The sequence below is a fragment of the Lutra lutra genome, chromosome 17, assembly GCF_902655055.1.
Source record: "Lutra lutra chromosome 17, mLutLut1.2, whole genome shotgun sequence".
In the NCBI taxonomy this organism is placed as follows: Eukaryota; Metazoa; Chordata; class Mammalia; order Carnivora; family Mustelidae; genus Lutra; species Lutra lutra.
In genome coordinates, this window is record NC_062294.1 from 32,523,603 (window position 1) to 32,543,171 (window position 19,569).

The window sequence follows — 19,569 nt, forward strand, 5'->3', positions numbered from 1 at the left end:
TTGGGAATCAACTCCTAGGATGTTTCTGGAATCCGTCCTCTTCTCTCCACCTTTGCTGACACCACATTAAAACAACTGCCTCTCTCACCTGCAATAGCTTCTAGGTGGTTCTGTCTACTTTTTCTGCTCGTCCCTCCCCTATGCCATCCAGTCCCTTCTCCAACCAGGAGCAAAAGAGGTCTTCTTTAAATGTCATTGGGTCACATTTGACCCTGCTTAGAACTTTGCAATGCTGGTCACTATTCTAAGATCAAGCCCAAGCCGTTGACCATGGTCAACTAGGCGCTTCGTGAACTGATCCTACCTACCTCTCCGAGCCCATGTAGTGACACTCGCCCCTTAGTTTGCCTTAAATGTATTTGTCTCCTGTGGCTGCTGTGACAAATTATCCAAAACTTGGTGGCTTAAAATGACACCAATTACTTCTCTTACAGTCCTGGAGGCCAGAATCAAAGTGACAGCAGGGCTGTTCCTTCCACAGGTTCTAGGGGAAATTCCCTGTCCTTGACTTTTCCAGCTTCCAGAGCTGCACTCCTTGCCCCCATGGGGCCCCATCTCCCACCTTCAAAGCCAGCAGTCTAGCAACTTCCCTCAGTGATCACACCGCCTTCTTCTTCTGTGTCAAATCACCCTCTGCTTCTCTCCTATAAAAACACTTTTGGTTACAAATACAGCCTATGTAGATAATCTAGGAAAATCTCCCCATCCCAAGAACCTCATCTTTTTTTTTTAAAAATTCTATTTATTTATTCATGAGAGAGAGAGGCAGGGGGAGAAGCAGGGAGCCCAATGTGTGACTTGATCCCTGGACCCCAGGATCATGACCTGAGCCAAAGGCAGATGCTTAACCAACTGAGCCACTCAGTGCCCCAGCCAAGATCCTCATCTTAATCACATCTTTATTTTTATTTTTTATTTTTTGAGAGAGAGAGAGCTTAAGGGGGAACAGGCAGAAGGAGAGGGAGAGAATCTCAAGCAGATTCTCCACTAAGCAGAGAGCCTGATGTGGGGCTCAATCTCCCAACCCTGAGATCATCACCTGAGCCAAAATCAAGAGTTGGACGCTTAACCAACAGAGCTACCCAAGCGCCCCTAAATCATATCTTTAAAGTACCTGTTGCCACATAAGGCAACATTCTCAGGTTCAAGGAAGGAGGAGTTAAATATTTGGGGCCGTTATTCAGGCTACTACATGTACTGGGCTCTTCTCCATGACAGGTCTTCCTGAAGCTTGTCCTTGGTAAACAAGCCCCCTGACTCTTGGCAAGGCCAGCCCCTCCTCATTCTTAGGGTCCCAACCCTTACATGTCTCTGCTCAATCCCCAATCTGAAGATTCCCCTCTATCTTGAACCTTCATTTTTTTTTTTTTTTTTTTGAGAGAGAAAGTGCACCCACGTGAGTGGAAGGGAAGAGCAGAGGGAGAGGCAGGTGCTCCACTGAGTGGGGAGCCTCACATGGGGCTCGATCCCAGGACCCTGGGATCATGACCCGAGCCAAAGGCAGACACTTCACCAACTGAGTCACCCTGGCGCCTCTGTTTATTTTCTTCCTAGCAGTTACCACAGTGGACCTTATTTTCTGTATCTTCCAGTTCACTAGTTTTCTGCCCACCTCTCCCCTCCTCACCAACCTAAGTGCCTTGAGAACCGGGATTGTGTCTCTGTTGTTCTTCCACCGATGCTCCTACCATATCTGGCCCATAAATCATTGCTGAAGGAATTTCAGGAAAATGAAATTTACAATCCATGATGCTGCCACATGCACAGACTGCTGTGTTGACTCCTCAGGGAAAGCTGGCCTAGTCGATCCCCACCTCCCTCCCAATCTTCTGTCTCAGAACAGTGGACTGGACAGAAACGAACACCACGAGCAGAGAGCCCACAGGCAAGCCCACACGCGGGATCCCACGGACATGCCGCTGCATTTCGCAAGCCAAGCCCACAAAACCTGGCCAGGGAGTGGATCTCACTTTGGTGAGGAGCCCCCTGAGCTTATTAAATGCAGCTGAGAATTATTTCAGCAAGACCTTCCCAGGAGGCTGCTTGCTGAGAAGAGCTGTTCCAGAACCTTCTCCATCCTTCTCCTGCTAAAGACTCCTGGAGCCCACATTGGCCTTGCCACCCCACAGGGCACCATGAGACTTACGCACAGCCTCAGACTTCACGCAGCATTAGGCATTTCTAAGCCAAAGCCCAGAGCCGTTTTGTTTGCAGGGCCTAGTTCTAAGAATTGCCTTTGCCCTAAACAATAAGTGTTCTGGTCCAAACATCATTCTTCCCTCTCCAAGTAAAAAACTGCTGCTTTAATATCTGACAACGTTCAGGATTTTTTTTTTTTTTTTTTTAAATATTTGGTCACAATGAAGACAGCTTGGGTGGGGGGAGGGTTCTCCACCGTTTTCTTCGCTATGACTATTTACAGTGTAAAATCCGTGGTTGTATTTTTTATAAAAAACAAACTGGGGAGAATAAAACAAAGTGGTTTGTAAATATTAACCAGTGTTCATACAGAAGCTTCAACATGCATCATTTGGGGGGGGTAAAAAAAAAAAGTCCAGGAAAACATCTGTCTTATAAGGAAAAGTCTTTGATCTTGCCCCTGTAAACTTCTGATCCATAACTTTCTATCACGTAACACCAAACCACCTCTTCTGAATCTATTTTGGAAGTCTGCTGTCAGAGTCCCTCTCCCAGGCACCAGCCAGAGCCCTGGGGGAATCGCTCCAAATCCTGGCCAGGACTGATTCTACAACACTGCGTTTGGGTGGAGAGCGGTTTCCAAAAGCTTAACTGAAGACTAATTGATTTCCCCAGCAATAAAAGTGTGTGTGCGATATCAGCTGTAGTGTGGTCTTATTTTCCTTGAAAATCCAGAATGTCTGGGGGAACTAAGTGGCTGTCACGTGTCCCCTTTCAATAATGTCTTAAGTATCGGGAAGGACAGCAGGTAAATTATAGCCCTTCCCACCCTGCATTTGTGGCTCTAAATGTCAAAGCTGAAAACATCGAGTATTCTGAATCCTTCCCACGTGCAGGGGGATCCAGAATGGGGGGAGGGCCCAGATGTGGGGAACAGCCTGGAGAGATGACCACCCAGGAGTGAAAACCTGGCAGAAAGTTGCGTTCTGAGTTCCCCTCCTCATTGTGAGTCAGGCAGGAAGGGGCCTCTCCTGCGGATCCAGTTCTCGAATCCACAAGGATACGATAACATCCATGGGCCCCGCTGTCCTGTGTCAGATCAGCAGGAGGCAGGGAGGAGCTGCCCTTCTGCTACATTCCGTGGACTGAATCTTGGGCAGAACCGGACGCAAAATCGGCTGCAGAAAAGTTTGCTCTGAAGGACCCTGTTGCTCCTTCCTCTGCTGGCACAGAGATGACCCACTCCACCAGCCCTGACCTGGGCAGGACACGGCTCTGTAATCCAGCTTTAGGGGTCCAAACCCACAGCCTGCTCACAAACATGCTGAGATCAACATTGGCCCCCAGGCTTCAGAGCAAGAATCTGGTGTCTCTCTGGCCGAGCCTCTCCACTTCCTCAGCAGAGAATGAGTTGCCTCGGAGCCTAAAGGGGACAAAGCAAAGAGAGGTTCAGATGAGTGCTGAGCCAGGATGGTGCCTTTTTTTTTTTTTTTAAAGATTTTATTTATTTATTTGACAGAGAGAGAGCACAAGCAGGTAGAACAGCAAGTAGGGGGAGAGGGAAAAGAAGGCTCTCCGTTGGAGGAAAGAGCCCGATGTGGGACTCAATCCCGGGAACCTGGGATCATGACCTGAGCCGAAGGCAAATGCCCAACCGACTGAGCCACCCAGGCGCCCCAGGATGGTGCTTTTAATGGGAGGCTGCTACTTTCTAAACCTGGGCCTCGATGGCCTGGCCCTTGGGCCCCGCTGCAGCCCTGCCTTGCTGGCGTTAGCCTCGGTCCACCCAGGGTAGCTCACAAAATCATTGTGTGTGATGAAGCAAGACTTTGTGACTCTGCAGAGAAAATCCGCACCGGCCCCGGCCGGCCCAGACTCTCCAAGGCCCGCGATTCTTTTTAAGGTAACAACAGAATCTACCAAGAATGCAATGAGCAAACCCTCATGCCCTCCCAAGTCCTGCCAACAGGTGGCAAATAACATCAGAACCCTTAAAATATCAACCCGATGCTGGCTTCTTCCCCCTCGACGCAGAATGTGACATTTCCTATGACCATGTGATGGTTTAATACAAACACAGAAACAAAAACCCACGCTCTGCCCAGGACCCGAGGAACTCACGGTCTACGAGGCTTATGCAATCATACGGAAAGGAAAAAATCTCTTCCTGGGGTAGACTCCGACAAGTTTTTATTTTTAACTTCATCATCCAGTATGTATTGTTGCTGTTGCCTTGATATGATTTTTGAGGGAGGGACCGGTCCGTCAGCATATGCAAAGCAGGGGTTACAAGTTTGCAGGGACGAGACAGGCCACATAGAGCAGTCAAAGGAGCCTGGTGCAGGGCACCAGGCTTGCTGGGTATGCGATCGGCATGAGCTGCTCTGCCCAGCTCAGTGGAGTTTGCCCTACTCTACTCTGCTTACTTGCTGGCATTTCCCGTGGGGACCCAGAGTTGGAAGCCTTGGGAAGAAAACTCAGAAATAAAGATTTCCATGGGGGAATCTCCTAGTTTTGAAAAGTTGGCTTGTAACTCAGTGCCTGAAACATGTACAGTGGGACATTCACTTGTTACACGCCAAACCAGGGGAAACCTTTGTACTTACTCTGGGAGTGAAAAATACATCCGTGGAAGGAAGGAACATACATCTCTGAAGGTGAGACTCAGTGTTTTTTCCAAACACATGAAGGAACGTGGCTTTTAATTATAAAGATCTGGAAACACTGTGCAGCAGCACCTTCCTCCCCCCATCCACCCCCGCCCCCCAATGTCACCTCCACCCAGAGACAACAGCCCTGACCTGAGAAGGCAGGTGCAATGCTCGCAAGTTCATGTGTCCATGTCCATCTTCCCACACCCCTTCCTACACTGTCACCGGGAACGGAAACCTTCCTGAATACTCAGGGTTTAAAAATGAACCACATGGTCCCTGCTGGGAAATGGGAAAACATCTTCCCCAGACAGAAATTAGATCCACTGCAAGCAGAATGGCATGGGATGTCAGAGCCCAGAGGGAAATTGCTCAGGTTCCCTCTTTCTCCTGGCCCCATTTTACAGATTGGAAAAAGGAGGCTCAACGAGGTAAAGGGGATGGCCCAAGGGCCTTACCAGACTTCTAGGATGGTGTCATTCCTTTCCAGGGCCCGCAGGAGGGCTTCTGCCCCAAAGTAGGTGATGCGGTTGTCAGACAGCCTAAAGAAGAAGACGGAAGGGTGAGCTTCAAGGATGCTCGGTTCTCCTCTTGGGCGGCTTTGGGAGGGGGCCAGCCTACAGAAGTCCAACTGCCCCCTTGACATGTCCCTCTTCTGTCTGAGATTCCCAAAGAACTCATCCACAAAGGCTCAAGGCCCCCAAGGAAATGCACCCCTCTCTCCCCCATTCCCCGGATTCGTGTATCTAGTCAAGTAGCTACTCCCTTTGGAAGGCGATCTGGCATGAGAGGTTAAGTATGTTTTACTCCCTGGGTTCCAATCCTGCTTATACTGCTCCTTTTTGGATTTCCAGCAAATTAATGCCAACTTCCTTTAGGTCTTCCTCTGTAAGACCTAAAAGAGCACCTACCTTGTGGAGTTTGAGTTAAAACAAAGGAATGGGAGCACCTGGGTGGCTCAGTGGGTTAAAGCCCCTGCCTTCTGCTCAGGTCATGATCCCAGGGTCCTGGGATCGAGCCCCACATCGGGCTCTCTGCTCAGCAGGGAGCCTGCTTCCCTCTCTCTCTCTGCCTGCCTCTCTGCCTACTTGTGATCTCTGTCTGTCAAATAAATAAATAAAATCTTAAAACAAAACAAAACAAACAAACAAAAAGGAATGGTGGTGCATTTGGCCCCGTACTCAACTCACGGGAAATAATCAATAGACGGCAATATTTCCATTTGGGGAGGAGATGAGGGACACAAGGACATGAATTTAAGCAAATACAAGGTTGGCAGTTGGGAGGGGAGAAGGCACCCTGTTAGGGACAATGGGGGAAGAGCCACTACCCTTTGCTGTTCTTTTAGCTCACAGCTTGGCCTTCGAGACATCTCCAGGAAGTGTAGGCCTCCTCCAGGATTTCAGGACCATCCAGGAAGTGGCCCCAAAGCCAACACTGATAATAACAAGGGCCAGTATCTGCTGAACTCTTACAACGCACCAGCCCAATACCTCCGTCAGCTCAGTAACGCTCACGACCTTAAGAGCAGGGTCCCATTATTACCCTCCTTTACGCTCAGTGCCACTGAAACACAAATCCACAGAGAAACAGTGGGTAATGTTGGAGCCGGGGTCCAAACACAACCCATCAGGTACTGGAGCCCTTACACTGAACCAACATTTGGTAGTCACTTTGCCTGGAAAAAGAAGGAAGCAGGCTTTTATTTTTTTTTTTCTTCCTTTTTTTTCCCCCCTTAAGATACATAAGAAGCTTGCTTTTTTTTTTTTTTTTTTTTAAGATTTTACTTATTTATTTGAGGGAGAACACAAGCAGAGGGAAGGGGCAGAGGGACAAGTAGACTCCTCTCTGAGCAGGGAGCCTGATGGGGGTTCGATCCAAGGACCCCAAGATCATGATCTGAGGCAAACTCAGATGCTTTAACTGAATGAGCCACTCAGTTGCCCCAGGAAGCTCGCTTTAATGGGGAAACCATGAGGGATGATGGGATTCAGGGGTGCTTCATTCTACCAGGCAGCGGGGAACAAGACCGGCTGCTATCCCTGGCAGCCCTTGGGGTCACCTGGGCTAAGTCTGTGTCGGTGACGGAGGACAAACATGCCAGGTCCACACCTGGTTAATACTAAACTAACTAAGGTACTACTGCCAGATCCCTCCCCCATGTGCAAAGCCTGGCGTCCCCCCTTAGACAATCCAGGCATCCCCCAGTCCTCCCAGCTCGGTTTCACCCAAGTGACAAGTGGAAGTGTTTTCCCCCAAACATTTGGCAACTTCCTCGCCCCTGCAAAGCAACACAAACAAGCATTGCCAGAGTGGCTGGCGGGCTGGCAGCAAAGCAGACACTCTCCCAGAGGCAGCTGTCTGCCCGCCTCTGAAGCCGAGCGTGTTCCATGGGCCACATTTGCCAGGGCGGATGCCACCCTTCCTGTCACACAAGGAGCTGTCTGAGGCTGTCCCTTTCCAGTAAGACCATTGGTACCCCAGCAGGCACGGCTCCATCCTCGAGAAGCCCATGCACCAGCCGGTGATGACCCCTACCTGGGCTCCTCCTCACATCCTTTGTCCCTTTCTTGAGGGGGCGAGGGGAGGCCCCGCCGAGCCCACCACTAGGGGTGGCCACCACTTCTGGCCAAGGCTGCCGCCTTCCAGCTAGTGGCTCCTGGACCCTCCGCAGGACCTTCAACCAGAGCCTACCCACCTTCACCAGCCTTCTCCACCACCACCAGCCTCATCCAAGTTTCCTTCATCTCCCGCCTGGAAGAGAGCAGGAGCTCCTGCCTTGTCTCCCCACTTCCATCTTACCCCTCTCCCATCTGTTCTACACAAAGCAGCAAGTATGATCTCATTGTGATGTAAATCAGATCATGTCACTGCCCAGATTAAAATCCTCCCAAGGCTTCTCAATGCCCCTTGAATAAAACCCCAGATCCTTCTCATGGCTCTAAGGCCTATGTGCCCCACCCACCCTGCCCCTTCCTCCCTCCACCCTCCCCCCCAACCATGTAGGCCCTGCCTGCCCTTCCCAAAACCACAAAGCTTTTTTCTGCCACAGGGCCTTTGCACTTGCTGTTTGGTCCACCTGGGGTGCACATTCCTGAGACCTCAGCATTACAAGAACAATAATGTTTCTGGTTATTCAGGTTTCAACTCCAATGCCACCTTCCCAGGGAGGCCTTGCCCAGGCAGCTGCAACCCTGCCCCTCCAGATACTCCCAGACACATCTTTCCCTTGAATTCTCTTTAGAGCCCTTATACATCATCTTGTGTATCTGCTTACTTGTTCATTATCTGCCTCTCCCACTAGAACCGAAGAGCTAAGGGGGATGAAGCCTGCTCTGTTCTTTCCACCACTCTATCCTCGGGGCCTCCAATAGTGCCTGGCACAGTTAGTGTTCCGGAAATATTTCTTGCATCAATACATAAATGGATGAATGTAGGCATGGATGCACAACAAAGAAATAAATGAATGCACCCATGAATAAAGGCAAGTGTGCCTGCCTGCACAGCATAAGAGAAACCACTGGCAATGATGGAAGAAGACATCTGCCTGAGCTAGAGATGACCCTCGCCCCCAGAGAGGGGGCAGGCAAGTCCTGTAAATCCCATAGCAGATGCCATCAGCAACCCATCCATATGCCCTCAGCTTTCCCCTCTAACTCCAGGGCCTGCTTGCTGGGAAAACCTCCACTCTCTGCCGGAGGACTTTCTACAGACCCCCAGCGTGTACTCAGCCATGTGCAGGGCAAACCGGAAGCTCTAGAAAATTCATATTCCCACAAGCACATGGACGCAGGACAGGCAGTTGGTGGATAAATATCCCGGCTGCCTCGCTCCTTGGCTGGGGAGGGGTTTCTGGAGCTCCCTAGCAGGTCTGAGCCCCCACTGCCCTCGGTGATAAGCAGGGTCATAACTGCCTGATGACACCCTTATTCCTGGGTCCGTGTCCTCCCCCATGTCATGTCACTGACCTCTCAGCATCGTGAGCTGGGACCACCTCCCCAGCAAACAACTCGCACTGGAATCCCCCTCTGTGTCCGGGGGATCCCTGAGTTAGCCGGGTGGGAAGCTACCCAGATTACTCACCCACCCCCAGCCCCCTACCAGGCCAGTCATTGTCATCCCGGCTCTTGCTCAAAGGGTCCTTACTTCAGAACTTTCAAACTTGAATTCCTCTCAAGTCCTTCGGCAAGAGAACACACACCTTCATCCTGGAGACAGTTCTCCTCCAGGCTGGTAAGAGCAAGAGAGAAAACCCGGTTGATACAATAACGTTTATTAGGGAAGAGGATGTCAATAAGGATTAATCTGCTTCCCCCCCCCCCCCCAGTTAGAAAAGCTGACTTCTGAAAAATCTACATTTACAGAAAAAGTGAGAACAGGGAGAGTTGGGGGTGAAGGTTTTCATTCTGGGGGTGTCTCTGGGAGAGAATTCACCCCAGGCTTCCTCATGTCCCAGTGACCTAACAGCCATTTTCCGTTTCTTATTCATGGAAGCCTTATTCTATTTGGGCAGCCCTGTGCTTGTTTCAAAAACAAACAAACAAACCAAAAAAAGCTGCATTTCCCACTCCCCACGATGGCCATGTTGGCCAGTGATGTCCACATGGCCAAGTGCTGGTGATGGGGCTTCTGGAAGTTGTCTTTCCAAGACAGAAACCTCGGTTGCCTGTGCCTCCTACCCTTCCTGGATATACAGACTGAATCTGGGGACACAGAAATAGTGCTGCAGGTACCAGAAGCCATCTGGTGACCATGAGGTCACCAACCTTGGTCACCAACCTTGAAGCCACAGACTGAGGATGTGAAGCGTCTTCGGGCCCCTGCTGGCCTGCTGGAGCCATTACACCAGCTCCACGCCCCCCTGCCTCCAGACTGGTCCAAGGTGAAGATGATAAATCCTTTACTGGTCTGAGCCCCTGGACATGGAGTTCTTCCTGCCCTGCAGCCCAGCCATGTCATCATAACTGATACACCCAAGGGTAAGACCTGCCTCTAATGAGAATTTCCAAAGGGTACAGTCAATCAGGATATAACCAATGGGATGTCAGCAGAGCTATGGAGCCCTGCTGACCGCCAAGGCCACTAAAATATCCATTTTGTGACAATGATCAGAGGTTTCAATGCCCTTCCACTTCCTGGAGAAAGCAGCATTTGATCTCCCTGATATAACCAGGGACTGCCCAGAACACATCCTAGGAAGACCAGACTAGTGGCATCTAAAGGACGGGAAACCTAGAATCAATTTCAGGTCAGCAATGTAAGTACAATTTCCAGTTCACCTTTTAACTTGCTCCAAACCCCGCTCCACCTTCCAAGGTGACCCTCACTCTACTTTCCAGTGTTCTTAGATACTCGCCTTAGAAAAACAGGGCGCCTGGGTGGCTCAGTGGGTTAAAGCCTCTGCCTTCAGCCCAGGTCATGATCCCAGCATCCTGGGATCAAGTCCCGCATCGGGCTCTCTGCTCGGCAGGGAGCCTGCTTCCCCCTCTCTCTGCCTGCCTCTCTGCCTACTTGTAATCTCTGTCTATCAAATAAATTTTTAAAATTAATTAATTAATTAATTAATTAAAAATTTAAAAAATTTTTAAAAAAAGAAATAACAAAACAGGGGCACCTGGGTGGCTCAGTCGGTTAAGCGACTGCCTTCAGCTCAGGTCATGATTCGGGGGTCCTAGAATCGAGCCCCACACCAGGCTCCCCAGTCGGCGGGAAGCTTGCTTCTCCCTCTCCCTCTGCTTGTGTATCCTCTCTCTCCATCAAATAAACAAATAAAATCTTTAAAAATGAAAAAAAAGACATTTTGCATACAATAACATATGCTTTACCATTCGAAGCAGTCATCCCCTCATTTTACTGTGTCCCCAGATCCATTCGGTAAGAAACCTGGGATGCAGGGATTGTTCGATGACTTGCCAGAGATCACAGCGGGCCTGGAAGCTCAGCCGGCTGGATTCCAGAGTCTCTGCTCCCCTCCATTATGCCACACGGAGGAAGGACACAAACCCATATGCTTTATGCCACCGGGGACAGAGAGAAAGACAATCCCAAAAGCCCAACTGATCGATTATCCAGCCCTGTTTTTTCCGTTTCCATGGAGGAGACCCAGGAATGAAGAAAGGCTGTTAAATGCCTCCCCAAAGCAGGGGATACCCCCCAACTCACCAGAGTTCTTCCAGCACCACGTTCTTTTCCAACATTAACGCTAAGGCTTGAGCCCCTGTGCTGCCAATGTTGTTGCCCACTAGGCTGAACGAAATCAAGGATCGAAAACATGTCAGGGCGGGGAGGGACCACAGAGATAAGCTTAGCCAAGAAGGGCAAGATGCACACCATGTATGGCCCTAATCCCTAGTCCATTTCACCTCGGACATGACTGATTGATTACCATGCTCTCCTTCATGAAGCCCAGGAAGCAGCCTTAGACTCCTTCCCGACATGATGTCCTGGGCAGCCACTAAAAATGGACGGGAGTTGGTCCTTGAGATACATCTGAGGCAGCCCCAAATCTTCAACTTATAGATAAGGAATCAAGACCCATTTTAGAATTTTTTTTTAAATTTTTTAGCGAGAGACACAGAGAGAAGGAGAGAGAGAATGGGGAGGGGGAGAGGAAGAGGGAGAGAATCTTAAGCAGGCTCCATGCTCAGTGGAGAGCTGGACATGGGCCTGGATCTCCCGACCCTGAGATTACCACCTGAGCCAAAATCGAGGGCCAGATGCTTAACTGACTGAGCTACTTAGTTGCCCTTGAGAATCAAGACCCTTAAGAGGAGAAGGGATACTCCAAAGTCACCCAGAAAGACTCAACTGTCCTGATTCCAAATCCAAGGGTCTTTTTTTCTTAGGGTGGGGGGGAGGGGGTAAAAATAAAGTTGAAGCAAATGAAGGATTTTCAAATCTGGCCCAGGTTCCTCCTCCCTCCTCATGCTGGCTCCCCACAGCCATGCAGATCCCGAAGCTTACCTGAGCCACCTCAAGCTCTGGTGATCCCCCAAGGCTTCAGCCAAGGCCTGGGCCCCCTCATCACCCACCTTGTTGCCCCACAACCTAAAAAGGGCAACAGATTCTGTCAGTCAGTCCGTGAGTAACTGCTATGTGTTCTAGACCCACATGAGGAGTGCCCTCCCCCTCTACGTCCCCAGCCGGAGGGGCTAGGACCACCCAATTACAGAAGGGTCTCAGTGGGGCTCCTAGGTCCCAGCACAGTGGACCCACCTCCACATTTTTGGAAGGATGGCCAAACTACATTTAGACGTTTTTCAGCCAGATTTACAAACCGTCAGATTTACAGAACAGGAGCGCATGCCCTCAGGGACAGGGAACTCCCTCTCAGTAACAACTTAAAGGGTTGTGACATTTTTCCTCAGATTTAGGTCAAAGCAGCTTCCCAGTGACTGCTACTCCCAGGCCCTGAACTACCCTCCGGGACCACCCAAAACAAGTCTCACTCTTTTCCCACAAACCAGCTCTCTCTCTGCTCCTCCCTAGCATTCCCCATTCCTAAATGGTACCAAACTCCTTCACTTCCACGGTCGTCCCCCCTCAGGCCCCCTGGGTTGGGATGGATGTGTCCCTTTTCAAAGGTGGCGCCCAGCTCAGACCTTGCGACCTGGCTGTTTTACACACGGAAAGTGAGCCCAGACCTGGCTGGGCACACGGGAGCAAAGCTGGCCAAACTAAGAGGTTCATTGCAATTTCAGTCATCGGGTAGATATTTCCTGAGCCCTGGCTATGGACCAACACGGCTCTGTGCCCCAGGGAGATTGCAGAAAACCCTGTAACAGAAAAAAAAAAAAAAAAAAAAAAAAACCAACCCTGGAACAACCTCAGTGCATCTCAACAGGAGCCCCAGTTAAATAGATTATAGCCATCCAGCCCGGGGAATACTAAGCAGCTTGTCTTTCAAAAATGAGGTCATTAGGGTATGAAAGATTATCATTAAGCAAGAAGAAAAAAACCAATATTGAGAACAGTTCGCATCAGAGGACAGCATCGGGAGGTTTGAGCACAGTGCCTGGTCCAGACAGGTGCCTTAAGAAACACCTGTTGAAAAAGAATGCACCCCTCCCTCCAATCCACTAATTGTGACCCCAAGCCCAGAGAGCTTGGTAGGGCTGGGGCTGCCTTTGTGCTGGACTCCATGGGGCTCAGCATGCAACTTGGAAAGGAGCTGATCTCTCGAGCTTGTGGGCATGAAATGGGTTGGGCCCTAAGGGTTTAGTCTCTCTTCTTAGAGCCTTGGGTCCTCAAACTCCCATTTCTTATCCAACAGACCCTAGCTCATGCCAGGGGAGGCAGGACAGGAGGGGGTTGCTGTGCGGATGCCCTCCTGGGGGGATGGTCACTCTGCCTGGCAACCAAAGGAAACCACCTCCCCACCGACCACCACCACCCCAGCAACACTCTCTTGGGGACCTGTGTTCTGTGGGACAGCCCTCCCAGCCCGCATCTGACTCATCTGTCCTCCCTGGAAGGCCTGGCCCGGCCCCATGGCAACGCTTGTTCTGAAGGACCTGGCGAAGCCCCTCTCCCACGCTGGGGCTAGTCTCCAGCCCCGTCCACCTCCATCTCTTTCCCTGCTTCTCATCTCTGGCTGCATAGCCTCTGTGGAGCTTTTTAAAATGACCGATTCTTAAGCCCCACACCTCGGAATTTCATTTAATCAGTCTAGGGAGGGGCCCAGGCAATGGCATTCTTCGGAGGCTCCCAAGTGGTTCTGATGGACACACGAAGATGAGAACCACGACCCTGGCCCCAGCAAGGCCCAGAGGGCTTCCTGCGGCCACCGGCTCATGGGCACTGCTCACCACCACCACCAACCCCCACCACCGCCGCCAGCTGACATCCTGAACTTCCTGTTTATTGAGTGAAAGACAAACACCAAAGCAGCCAAGGGCCACCCACTCTCTCCCACAACCTCTGGGGCCTTCTGGCTGAAATATGTCACCTACCTCTAAGTCCCCCAACCCCCCCACCCCCATCCAAATGCAGGTCCCTCTGACCCAGAATCCGACCTACCCCAAGAACTGCAAGGAGGCGTTGGCTCTGAGCCCCTCGGCCAGCACCTGGGCTCCTGTGGCAGTGATGTGGTTATTCCCCAGCCTGGAAGGGAAGGCAGGGAGGCTAAGAGAGTGCGGGACAGGGGGATGTGAGTGCCCAGAAGGCCAGGGACTGGTGGGGAAAATGTGTCCCAGACACAGAACATGGAGAAAAGCTTTGAGGACCTCCCTATAGGACTCAGGATCCTGTCCTCTCGCTCCTGCCTGCCCAACAGGGAGTGTCTGTGCTTTCCTATTCCCGTTTGGGGGAACTTAGTAATGGTTCCTGCTACTTCAATTCCCAGCTGCAAAGGGAAAGAAGTGGGGGAAACCTGTTTTGCAAAGCAGTGTGACAGGTACAGGCAGGAGGCACAATAGGCTGGTGTCCTCAGAGGTGGTTTCCCCAGGGGAGGGAGGGTGACTCACTGTCACACCTTTTCCTCCCGTGTCAGCCACAGGCTGGGGCTAGACTCTGTGTTCCCTCAGCTTTCCTGGGTCCACTGTGGTTGGTGGGAGAATTCACCTGTTCTGGAAAGAGGGCAGGCCCAGGCCGCTGGGAGAGGGAAGGGGAACCCGCTGATCAGGGGCTGGAGGGGGGAGGCTTCAGCCACATCTAGATTACTCTGAGAGTTTCAGGGAGGGCCCCAGAACTCTTGCTCACAACCCAGGCTTCCTGGAATTAATAAAACACTTTCCTCTTTCAAGAGAACTTTCAGACCTTTGAAGCCACTGTAGCTCACAATGTCGTAAGGAAGGCAGCATCATCCCCTTCAAGAAGGAGCGTGGTAGCCTCTCATACCTCTGAACACAGGCCCTGTAACTAAGGGCCCTGCTGCTGGGCTGGGAAACACAAGGTCGCCTCTGTACCAAGGCCCGCTTCCCACAGGTGGCTCCCAGCCAGTGACCGGGAGACCTGAGACCCATTGGGCAAACTCGGTGGGAAGATTGGCTGCCGCCATCTTTGCTCTCAGAACTGCACGGAAAATGACACTTCCTCCCAGCCCTCTTTCCCTCCCTCTCCCCCTCACTCAGGGCCAGACCTGCCCTGTGGTCTGCTGACTCCCCCAGCCTCCCCCAGCACCCTCCCCTGCTGCTCCTCATTGGCATTTTCCCCGACAAATTTCTGGCACATCTAATCCCTCCTCAGAGACCTGAACTACCGATGGACATCCATACAGAGAACTTTCATGATGATACTCCATCTTTTAGCCACTGAGCTCACTACTTGAAATATTGACTCTATTCTGTCAGCTTTCTACATATGTTAACTCATTTCATCATCGTAACAACCTATGAGGAAGCTATCATTATTATCCACATTTTACGGAAGGGGAAAAAGAGTCACAGAGACACTGGGCAGACCCAAGGTCAGGCAGCAAATGAGGATTCGAATCTCAGGGACCCTGGACCCAGACCTCGGTTGGTCTCATTCCAGAGCCCCATGCTCTCCACTCTCCTGCTATTCTAGCCTAGAACCCAGGCCTCAAGTTTGCATGGAACACCTTCCCGCTACCCCACGGCCCTCCCTGGCCTCTGGCCACAGCAGGTCTCAGGATTCTAAGTCTCCGGGAGCAGGTGGTGGTGGCAGAAGAGGGTCCTTTATACAGAAAGGCCCCTCTGGGGTTGGCCTCAGTAGCCCGGCCTGAGCCTGAACTCCACAGTTAGCAATTTTAAAATGGCAGCTCCCATCCCCACATCCAGCCCAAGCCGTAGAAAGAACGAACGGATGAAAGCAATTCTTGGTTTTGCCTTCCTTCACGGCCGCGTAAATCCAGGAGGCAAGGCATTCCCAGAGAAAGAGAGAGAGAGTGAAGCCAGGCCAAGCCAGTGGCCAACAGGAGAGGAGATTTCATGGTCTCAGGAGAGAGACTCCAGTTCAGCCGGGAGGACCAAGAGCAGCAAAAATGCAGACGTCAGGGACTGGAGTACAAAGCCGGCACCCACCAAGCGCTGACAGGACCCTTTGAGAGCTTTTCGATGACTGGCTGTCACCGCCGTGATGACAGGGGACTTGTGCACGCCTCTGCCCACAGCTCTGTAACCCCAGAGAGCTCATGACACTCTTCGACACAGGGAAGGAAAAGGTCCTAGAAACCCTCTTCAGCCCCGGGGGCTGAAGGTCAAAGGTCAGGAAGCCCTTAGCAGAGCCAGTCTGGAATTTGCTGGGGAGGTCAGAGCGCTGGCAAAGCTCTGCTCGGAGGGCACACTCGCCCTATCTGTAGCCAGGAGATCGCCAGCCCAGCAGAGGCCAACCCGGGGCCAAGACCAGACCAAGTGGGCTCAGCTGAGCAGAAGAAAGGCAGTTTCCAGGGACTAGGAAAGGCCAGTGCTCACCTTAACGCCAGGAAGTTCCGCTTGCACGAGAGAAGCCTGGCCATGGAGGGTGCACAGCCATCGGTCAGTTTGTTGTTGAAGAGTCTGGAAGGTTCCGAAAAAGAGGAGCCGTGGTGACAAAGCACAGCGGTCAGTGACCACCCAAGCCCAGGGTGGTCGGTTCCCTCCGCACAGGAGCCACCCGCACCCTCTGACCAGGGGGACACCCCTGGCGCAGCTCACAGCCACTGCCCCCATGGCATAACCTGGAGCATGGCTGGGGGCACGAGGCCCCGACCAATGTCCCCAGCCAAGCCCGACTTACGCTAACTTCTGCAGCTGCTCACAGTGCAGGGCACGCTCCACGAGCTTGCAGATGCCTCGGTCTGAGATGTTGTTATCCCGCAAGCTGAAAAAAAGACAAAATAAAAAATCTGAAAAGGGAGTGGATGAGAGAAAAATCAAAGAAGCAAGAATCCCCCCCAAAGAGATTTTCACTCAGGCCCGAGAGTGCCGGCGTCTGGCCGGTTTCTGGGAAACACCACAGGCCCTGAGCACCCCAGAACTGGGAAAAGCCCCATCCCTGGTCAGGGTGCCGACGTCAGGCCCTGGGTGGGGGACGGCCCAGCAAGCTGGGCGCCCATGGCTCCTGTTAAAGAACACTGGGACCCTGGGGGGGGGGGGTGGTCACTGGCCTTGCCCGAGGCACTGTTTTCAGCTCTGTAACACAGAAATGATCTCCACAGCAGCCTCACGGAAGGAAGTTTCCGGAAGGTTCCAAGGTGGGTGGGCACTAGCCAGAGCCTCCCCCAGAAGGTGATGGTGGGTACTGAAGGGCAACACCCCCCCTCCAAACTCGCCTGATCACCAGATCTTCAGAAAGCATCTCTAGAATGCAGACTCTCAGACCCCTTTCCTGGGTGGCGGGGGGGACGGTGGGGCCCCAGGATCTGTGTATGGTAACAGCTGTGCCCATGATCCCCATCTTCAGGCAGATCCCAGAGACCCTAACTTAAAGTTTAACGACCTGGGCTCTGGGATCTCTCAGTGGAAATTCGGATCCTTAGCAGCCATTTCTATCTGGGCTATTTGCTGTTCCCTTCCTCTATAAAAGGGAAAGGATGGCATTCCCAGCCCCACCTGGATGTGGAGGTCAGGTTTAAAGAGACAGTGCACGTAAAGTCCTGGGAGCACCCGAAACGGGTAGAAGCTTCCCTATAACCAGGACAGCTCGTGTGCATACAGCACCCGATGCGTGGGTGCTCACCTAACCACTTCCCAAAAGTAAAGGTATTTAATCCTCAGGAAAGCTCACTGCGTAGGTACTATTATGATGTCATTCAGGGGAAGGAAATTGAGGCACAGACAAGGGGAGTGACCACGCAAAGGTCGCTCAGCGCCTAAAGCATCAAGGCTCCGAAAGTCTGGCCCCAAAGCCCACCCCTGAGCACGACATCACATGCTTCTCTCCCCCTCATGCCTTCTATGGGCTTCTAGAGCCCCAATTTTCAGGCTGCAGGTCGTGACCCGTTGGTGGGTCATAAAATCAACTCTGAAGGTCTAGCAGCATTTTTATTAAAAGGGAAAAAGAACAGAAAAGGGCAGAAATGTATCTGAGTTTACACAGGAAAGCCATTTTGTGAAGTTTTTGTTTCACTTTTAGATGGCTGTGTGCCTGCTTGTACCTTCTCTTTCACGGTGGGTCACAGCCAAAAAACCGTGAAAGCCCACAGCTGGGAGTCAGAGCAAGGGTCGAAAGAAACCTAGATGGGGACACTTTGTAGACACGTTTCCTGGAGCCTGAGCGTTTCTGTTGGCATGGAAACATTTCAAGTGGGAGAGAGACAGTGTGGCTATGGGGGAGAGGAGCCCACCCACCTCCATCCACTAGCCTCTGTCTCTGTCTCTCTCTGGCACACACGCGCGCGCACACACACACACACACAGGAAAGGCCCAAGCAGCAACCTCCACATCCTTTCCCCTCCCACACAGCGCTGGCAATTTTGGTACAGAGAGTAAAGAGCAGTAGAACTTGGTCAAGATCTTTTGTGGCTCGTGGAAAATCAAGCTGGTTCCTACAGACCACCCTAGACCCACAGAATGAGAATCACTGGGGACAGGTCCTAGAATCTGCATTTCCAGAAGCTCCTCTGCACCTATAGGCTGAGCACTGGAACCAGACCTTCCTCACCTTCCTCTGAAAATAGAAACAGACCTTGAGCCTCCCCTCAGCCCTTTGACACATCCCAGGAGTGACGCGGGCTTTCCTTAACTGAGAAAAGAGAGGATCCACTCATTCTATGGGTGGACTGGTCTATAAAGATCAACCAGGCCAGTGGTTCCCGACCTCTTGGGGTTTGAGGACCCCTTTGAGAATGACAGGTCCACCATCCAGAAAAATGTTCATGTTTTGTCAGGAAAATGACTCCCACAGACAGGCCTCAGACTTCTTGAGTGAAAATATGGGGATTCCTCCTTCCTGGGGAAACAGAATCATCTTCATTTGCCTGGCCAGATCCACTTTCCCTCTCTACCTGGCTCTCGGTCCTGAGGAGCTGATGCCCACGGATGACAGCAGCAGCCACCCAACTCCAGGTTGGGTGATCAAGGCGTGAGTAGAAAGAGGAAGAAGGGACAGGGCCCCATTCTCCCAGCTTTCTATAGCCTCTACTCCTATCAGAGAGCCTTCTCCACACCTGCCCCCCAAGCCCTTCTTCTCCAGGCCTACAGAGGGTGACAGTCCCATCCCTACCCCCACCCCACAGTCACTGGCCCCAAGACCTTGCTGTATCCCTTTAGGCTCTTCCTAATTGCTACCCAAGCCTCTGAAAACAGTCCCTTTATTTTTTTTTTAGATTATTTATTTATTTATTTGACAGACAGAGATCACAAGTAGGCAGAGAGGGAGGCAGAGAGAGAGAGGAGGAAGCAGGCTCCCCGCTGTGCAGACAGCCCGATGCGGGGCTCGATCCCAGGACCCTGGGATCATGACCTGAGCCAAAGGCAGAGGCTTTAACCCACTGAGCCACCCAGGCACCCCAAAACAGTCCCTTTATTAAACTTTCTTCAAATCACTCAATTTAAATGTGTTGACTATTTCTTCCTGATATATTTTTAACGTATACTATCTATAATATACATGTTCACCTACAAAATATGCTACATATTGTGTTATTATTACCTTATATTTATAAACTTATGAGCATGGACCCTATATAAGGGATAACACAGGCCACCATAGTTTCTAACAGATATGCATATGTTTGCTCCAAAGAAAAAGAAAATCTGGCTGCTTTGGCTCAGGGAAGGTATGCCATCCTAATCTATTCAAAGAGAGGTTTGTCCCTTGCTTAGGGTCAAATTAACATCATGTGGGATAGACCAAAAACCCCAGAAGGCTGTGAGTCGATTTTAACGTTAAGCTACC

General features: G+C 51.4%; 1 protein-coding gene across 7 annotated transcripts in view; it reads right to left on the reverse strand.

The window, feature by feature from the left end:
* Positions 1 to 1,553: 1,553 nt before the first annotated feature.
* The window catches only part of NOD2 (nucleotide binding oligomerization domain containing 2), a 37,553-nt gene continuing 19,537 nt past the window's right edge, over positions 1,554 to 19,569 (reverse strand). For 6 of the 7 annotated variants that reach the window (XM_047711308.1, XM_047711309.1, XM_047711307.1 and 3 more), the window contains 8 exons: positions 16,467 to 16,550; positions 16,163 to 16,246; positions 13,809 to 13,892; positions 11,754 to 11,837; positions 10,953 to 11,036; positions 8,937 to 9,020; positions 5,249 to 5,332; positions 1,555 to 3,562 (listed from right to left, as the gene is read on the reverse strand). In XM_047711308.1, the coding sequence (XP_047567264.1) occupies positions 3,490 to 3,562; positions 5,249 to 5,332; positions 8,937 to 9,020; positions 10,953 to 11,036; positions 11,754 to 11,837; positions 13,809 to 13,892; positions 16,163 to 16,246; positions 16,467 to 16,550 (661 nt within the window). In that variant the 3' untranslated portion in view covers positions 1,555 to 3,489. Of the gene's footprint in view, positions 3,563 to 5,248; positions 5,333 to 8,936; positions 9,021 to 10,952; positions 11,037 to 11,753; positions 11,838 to 13,808; positions 13,893 to 16,162; positions 16,247 to 16,466; positions 16,551 to 19,569 lie in introns of all 7 variants that reach the window. The other variant, XM_047711310.1, reaches the window with a different exon arrangement.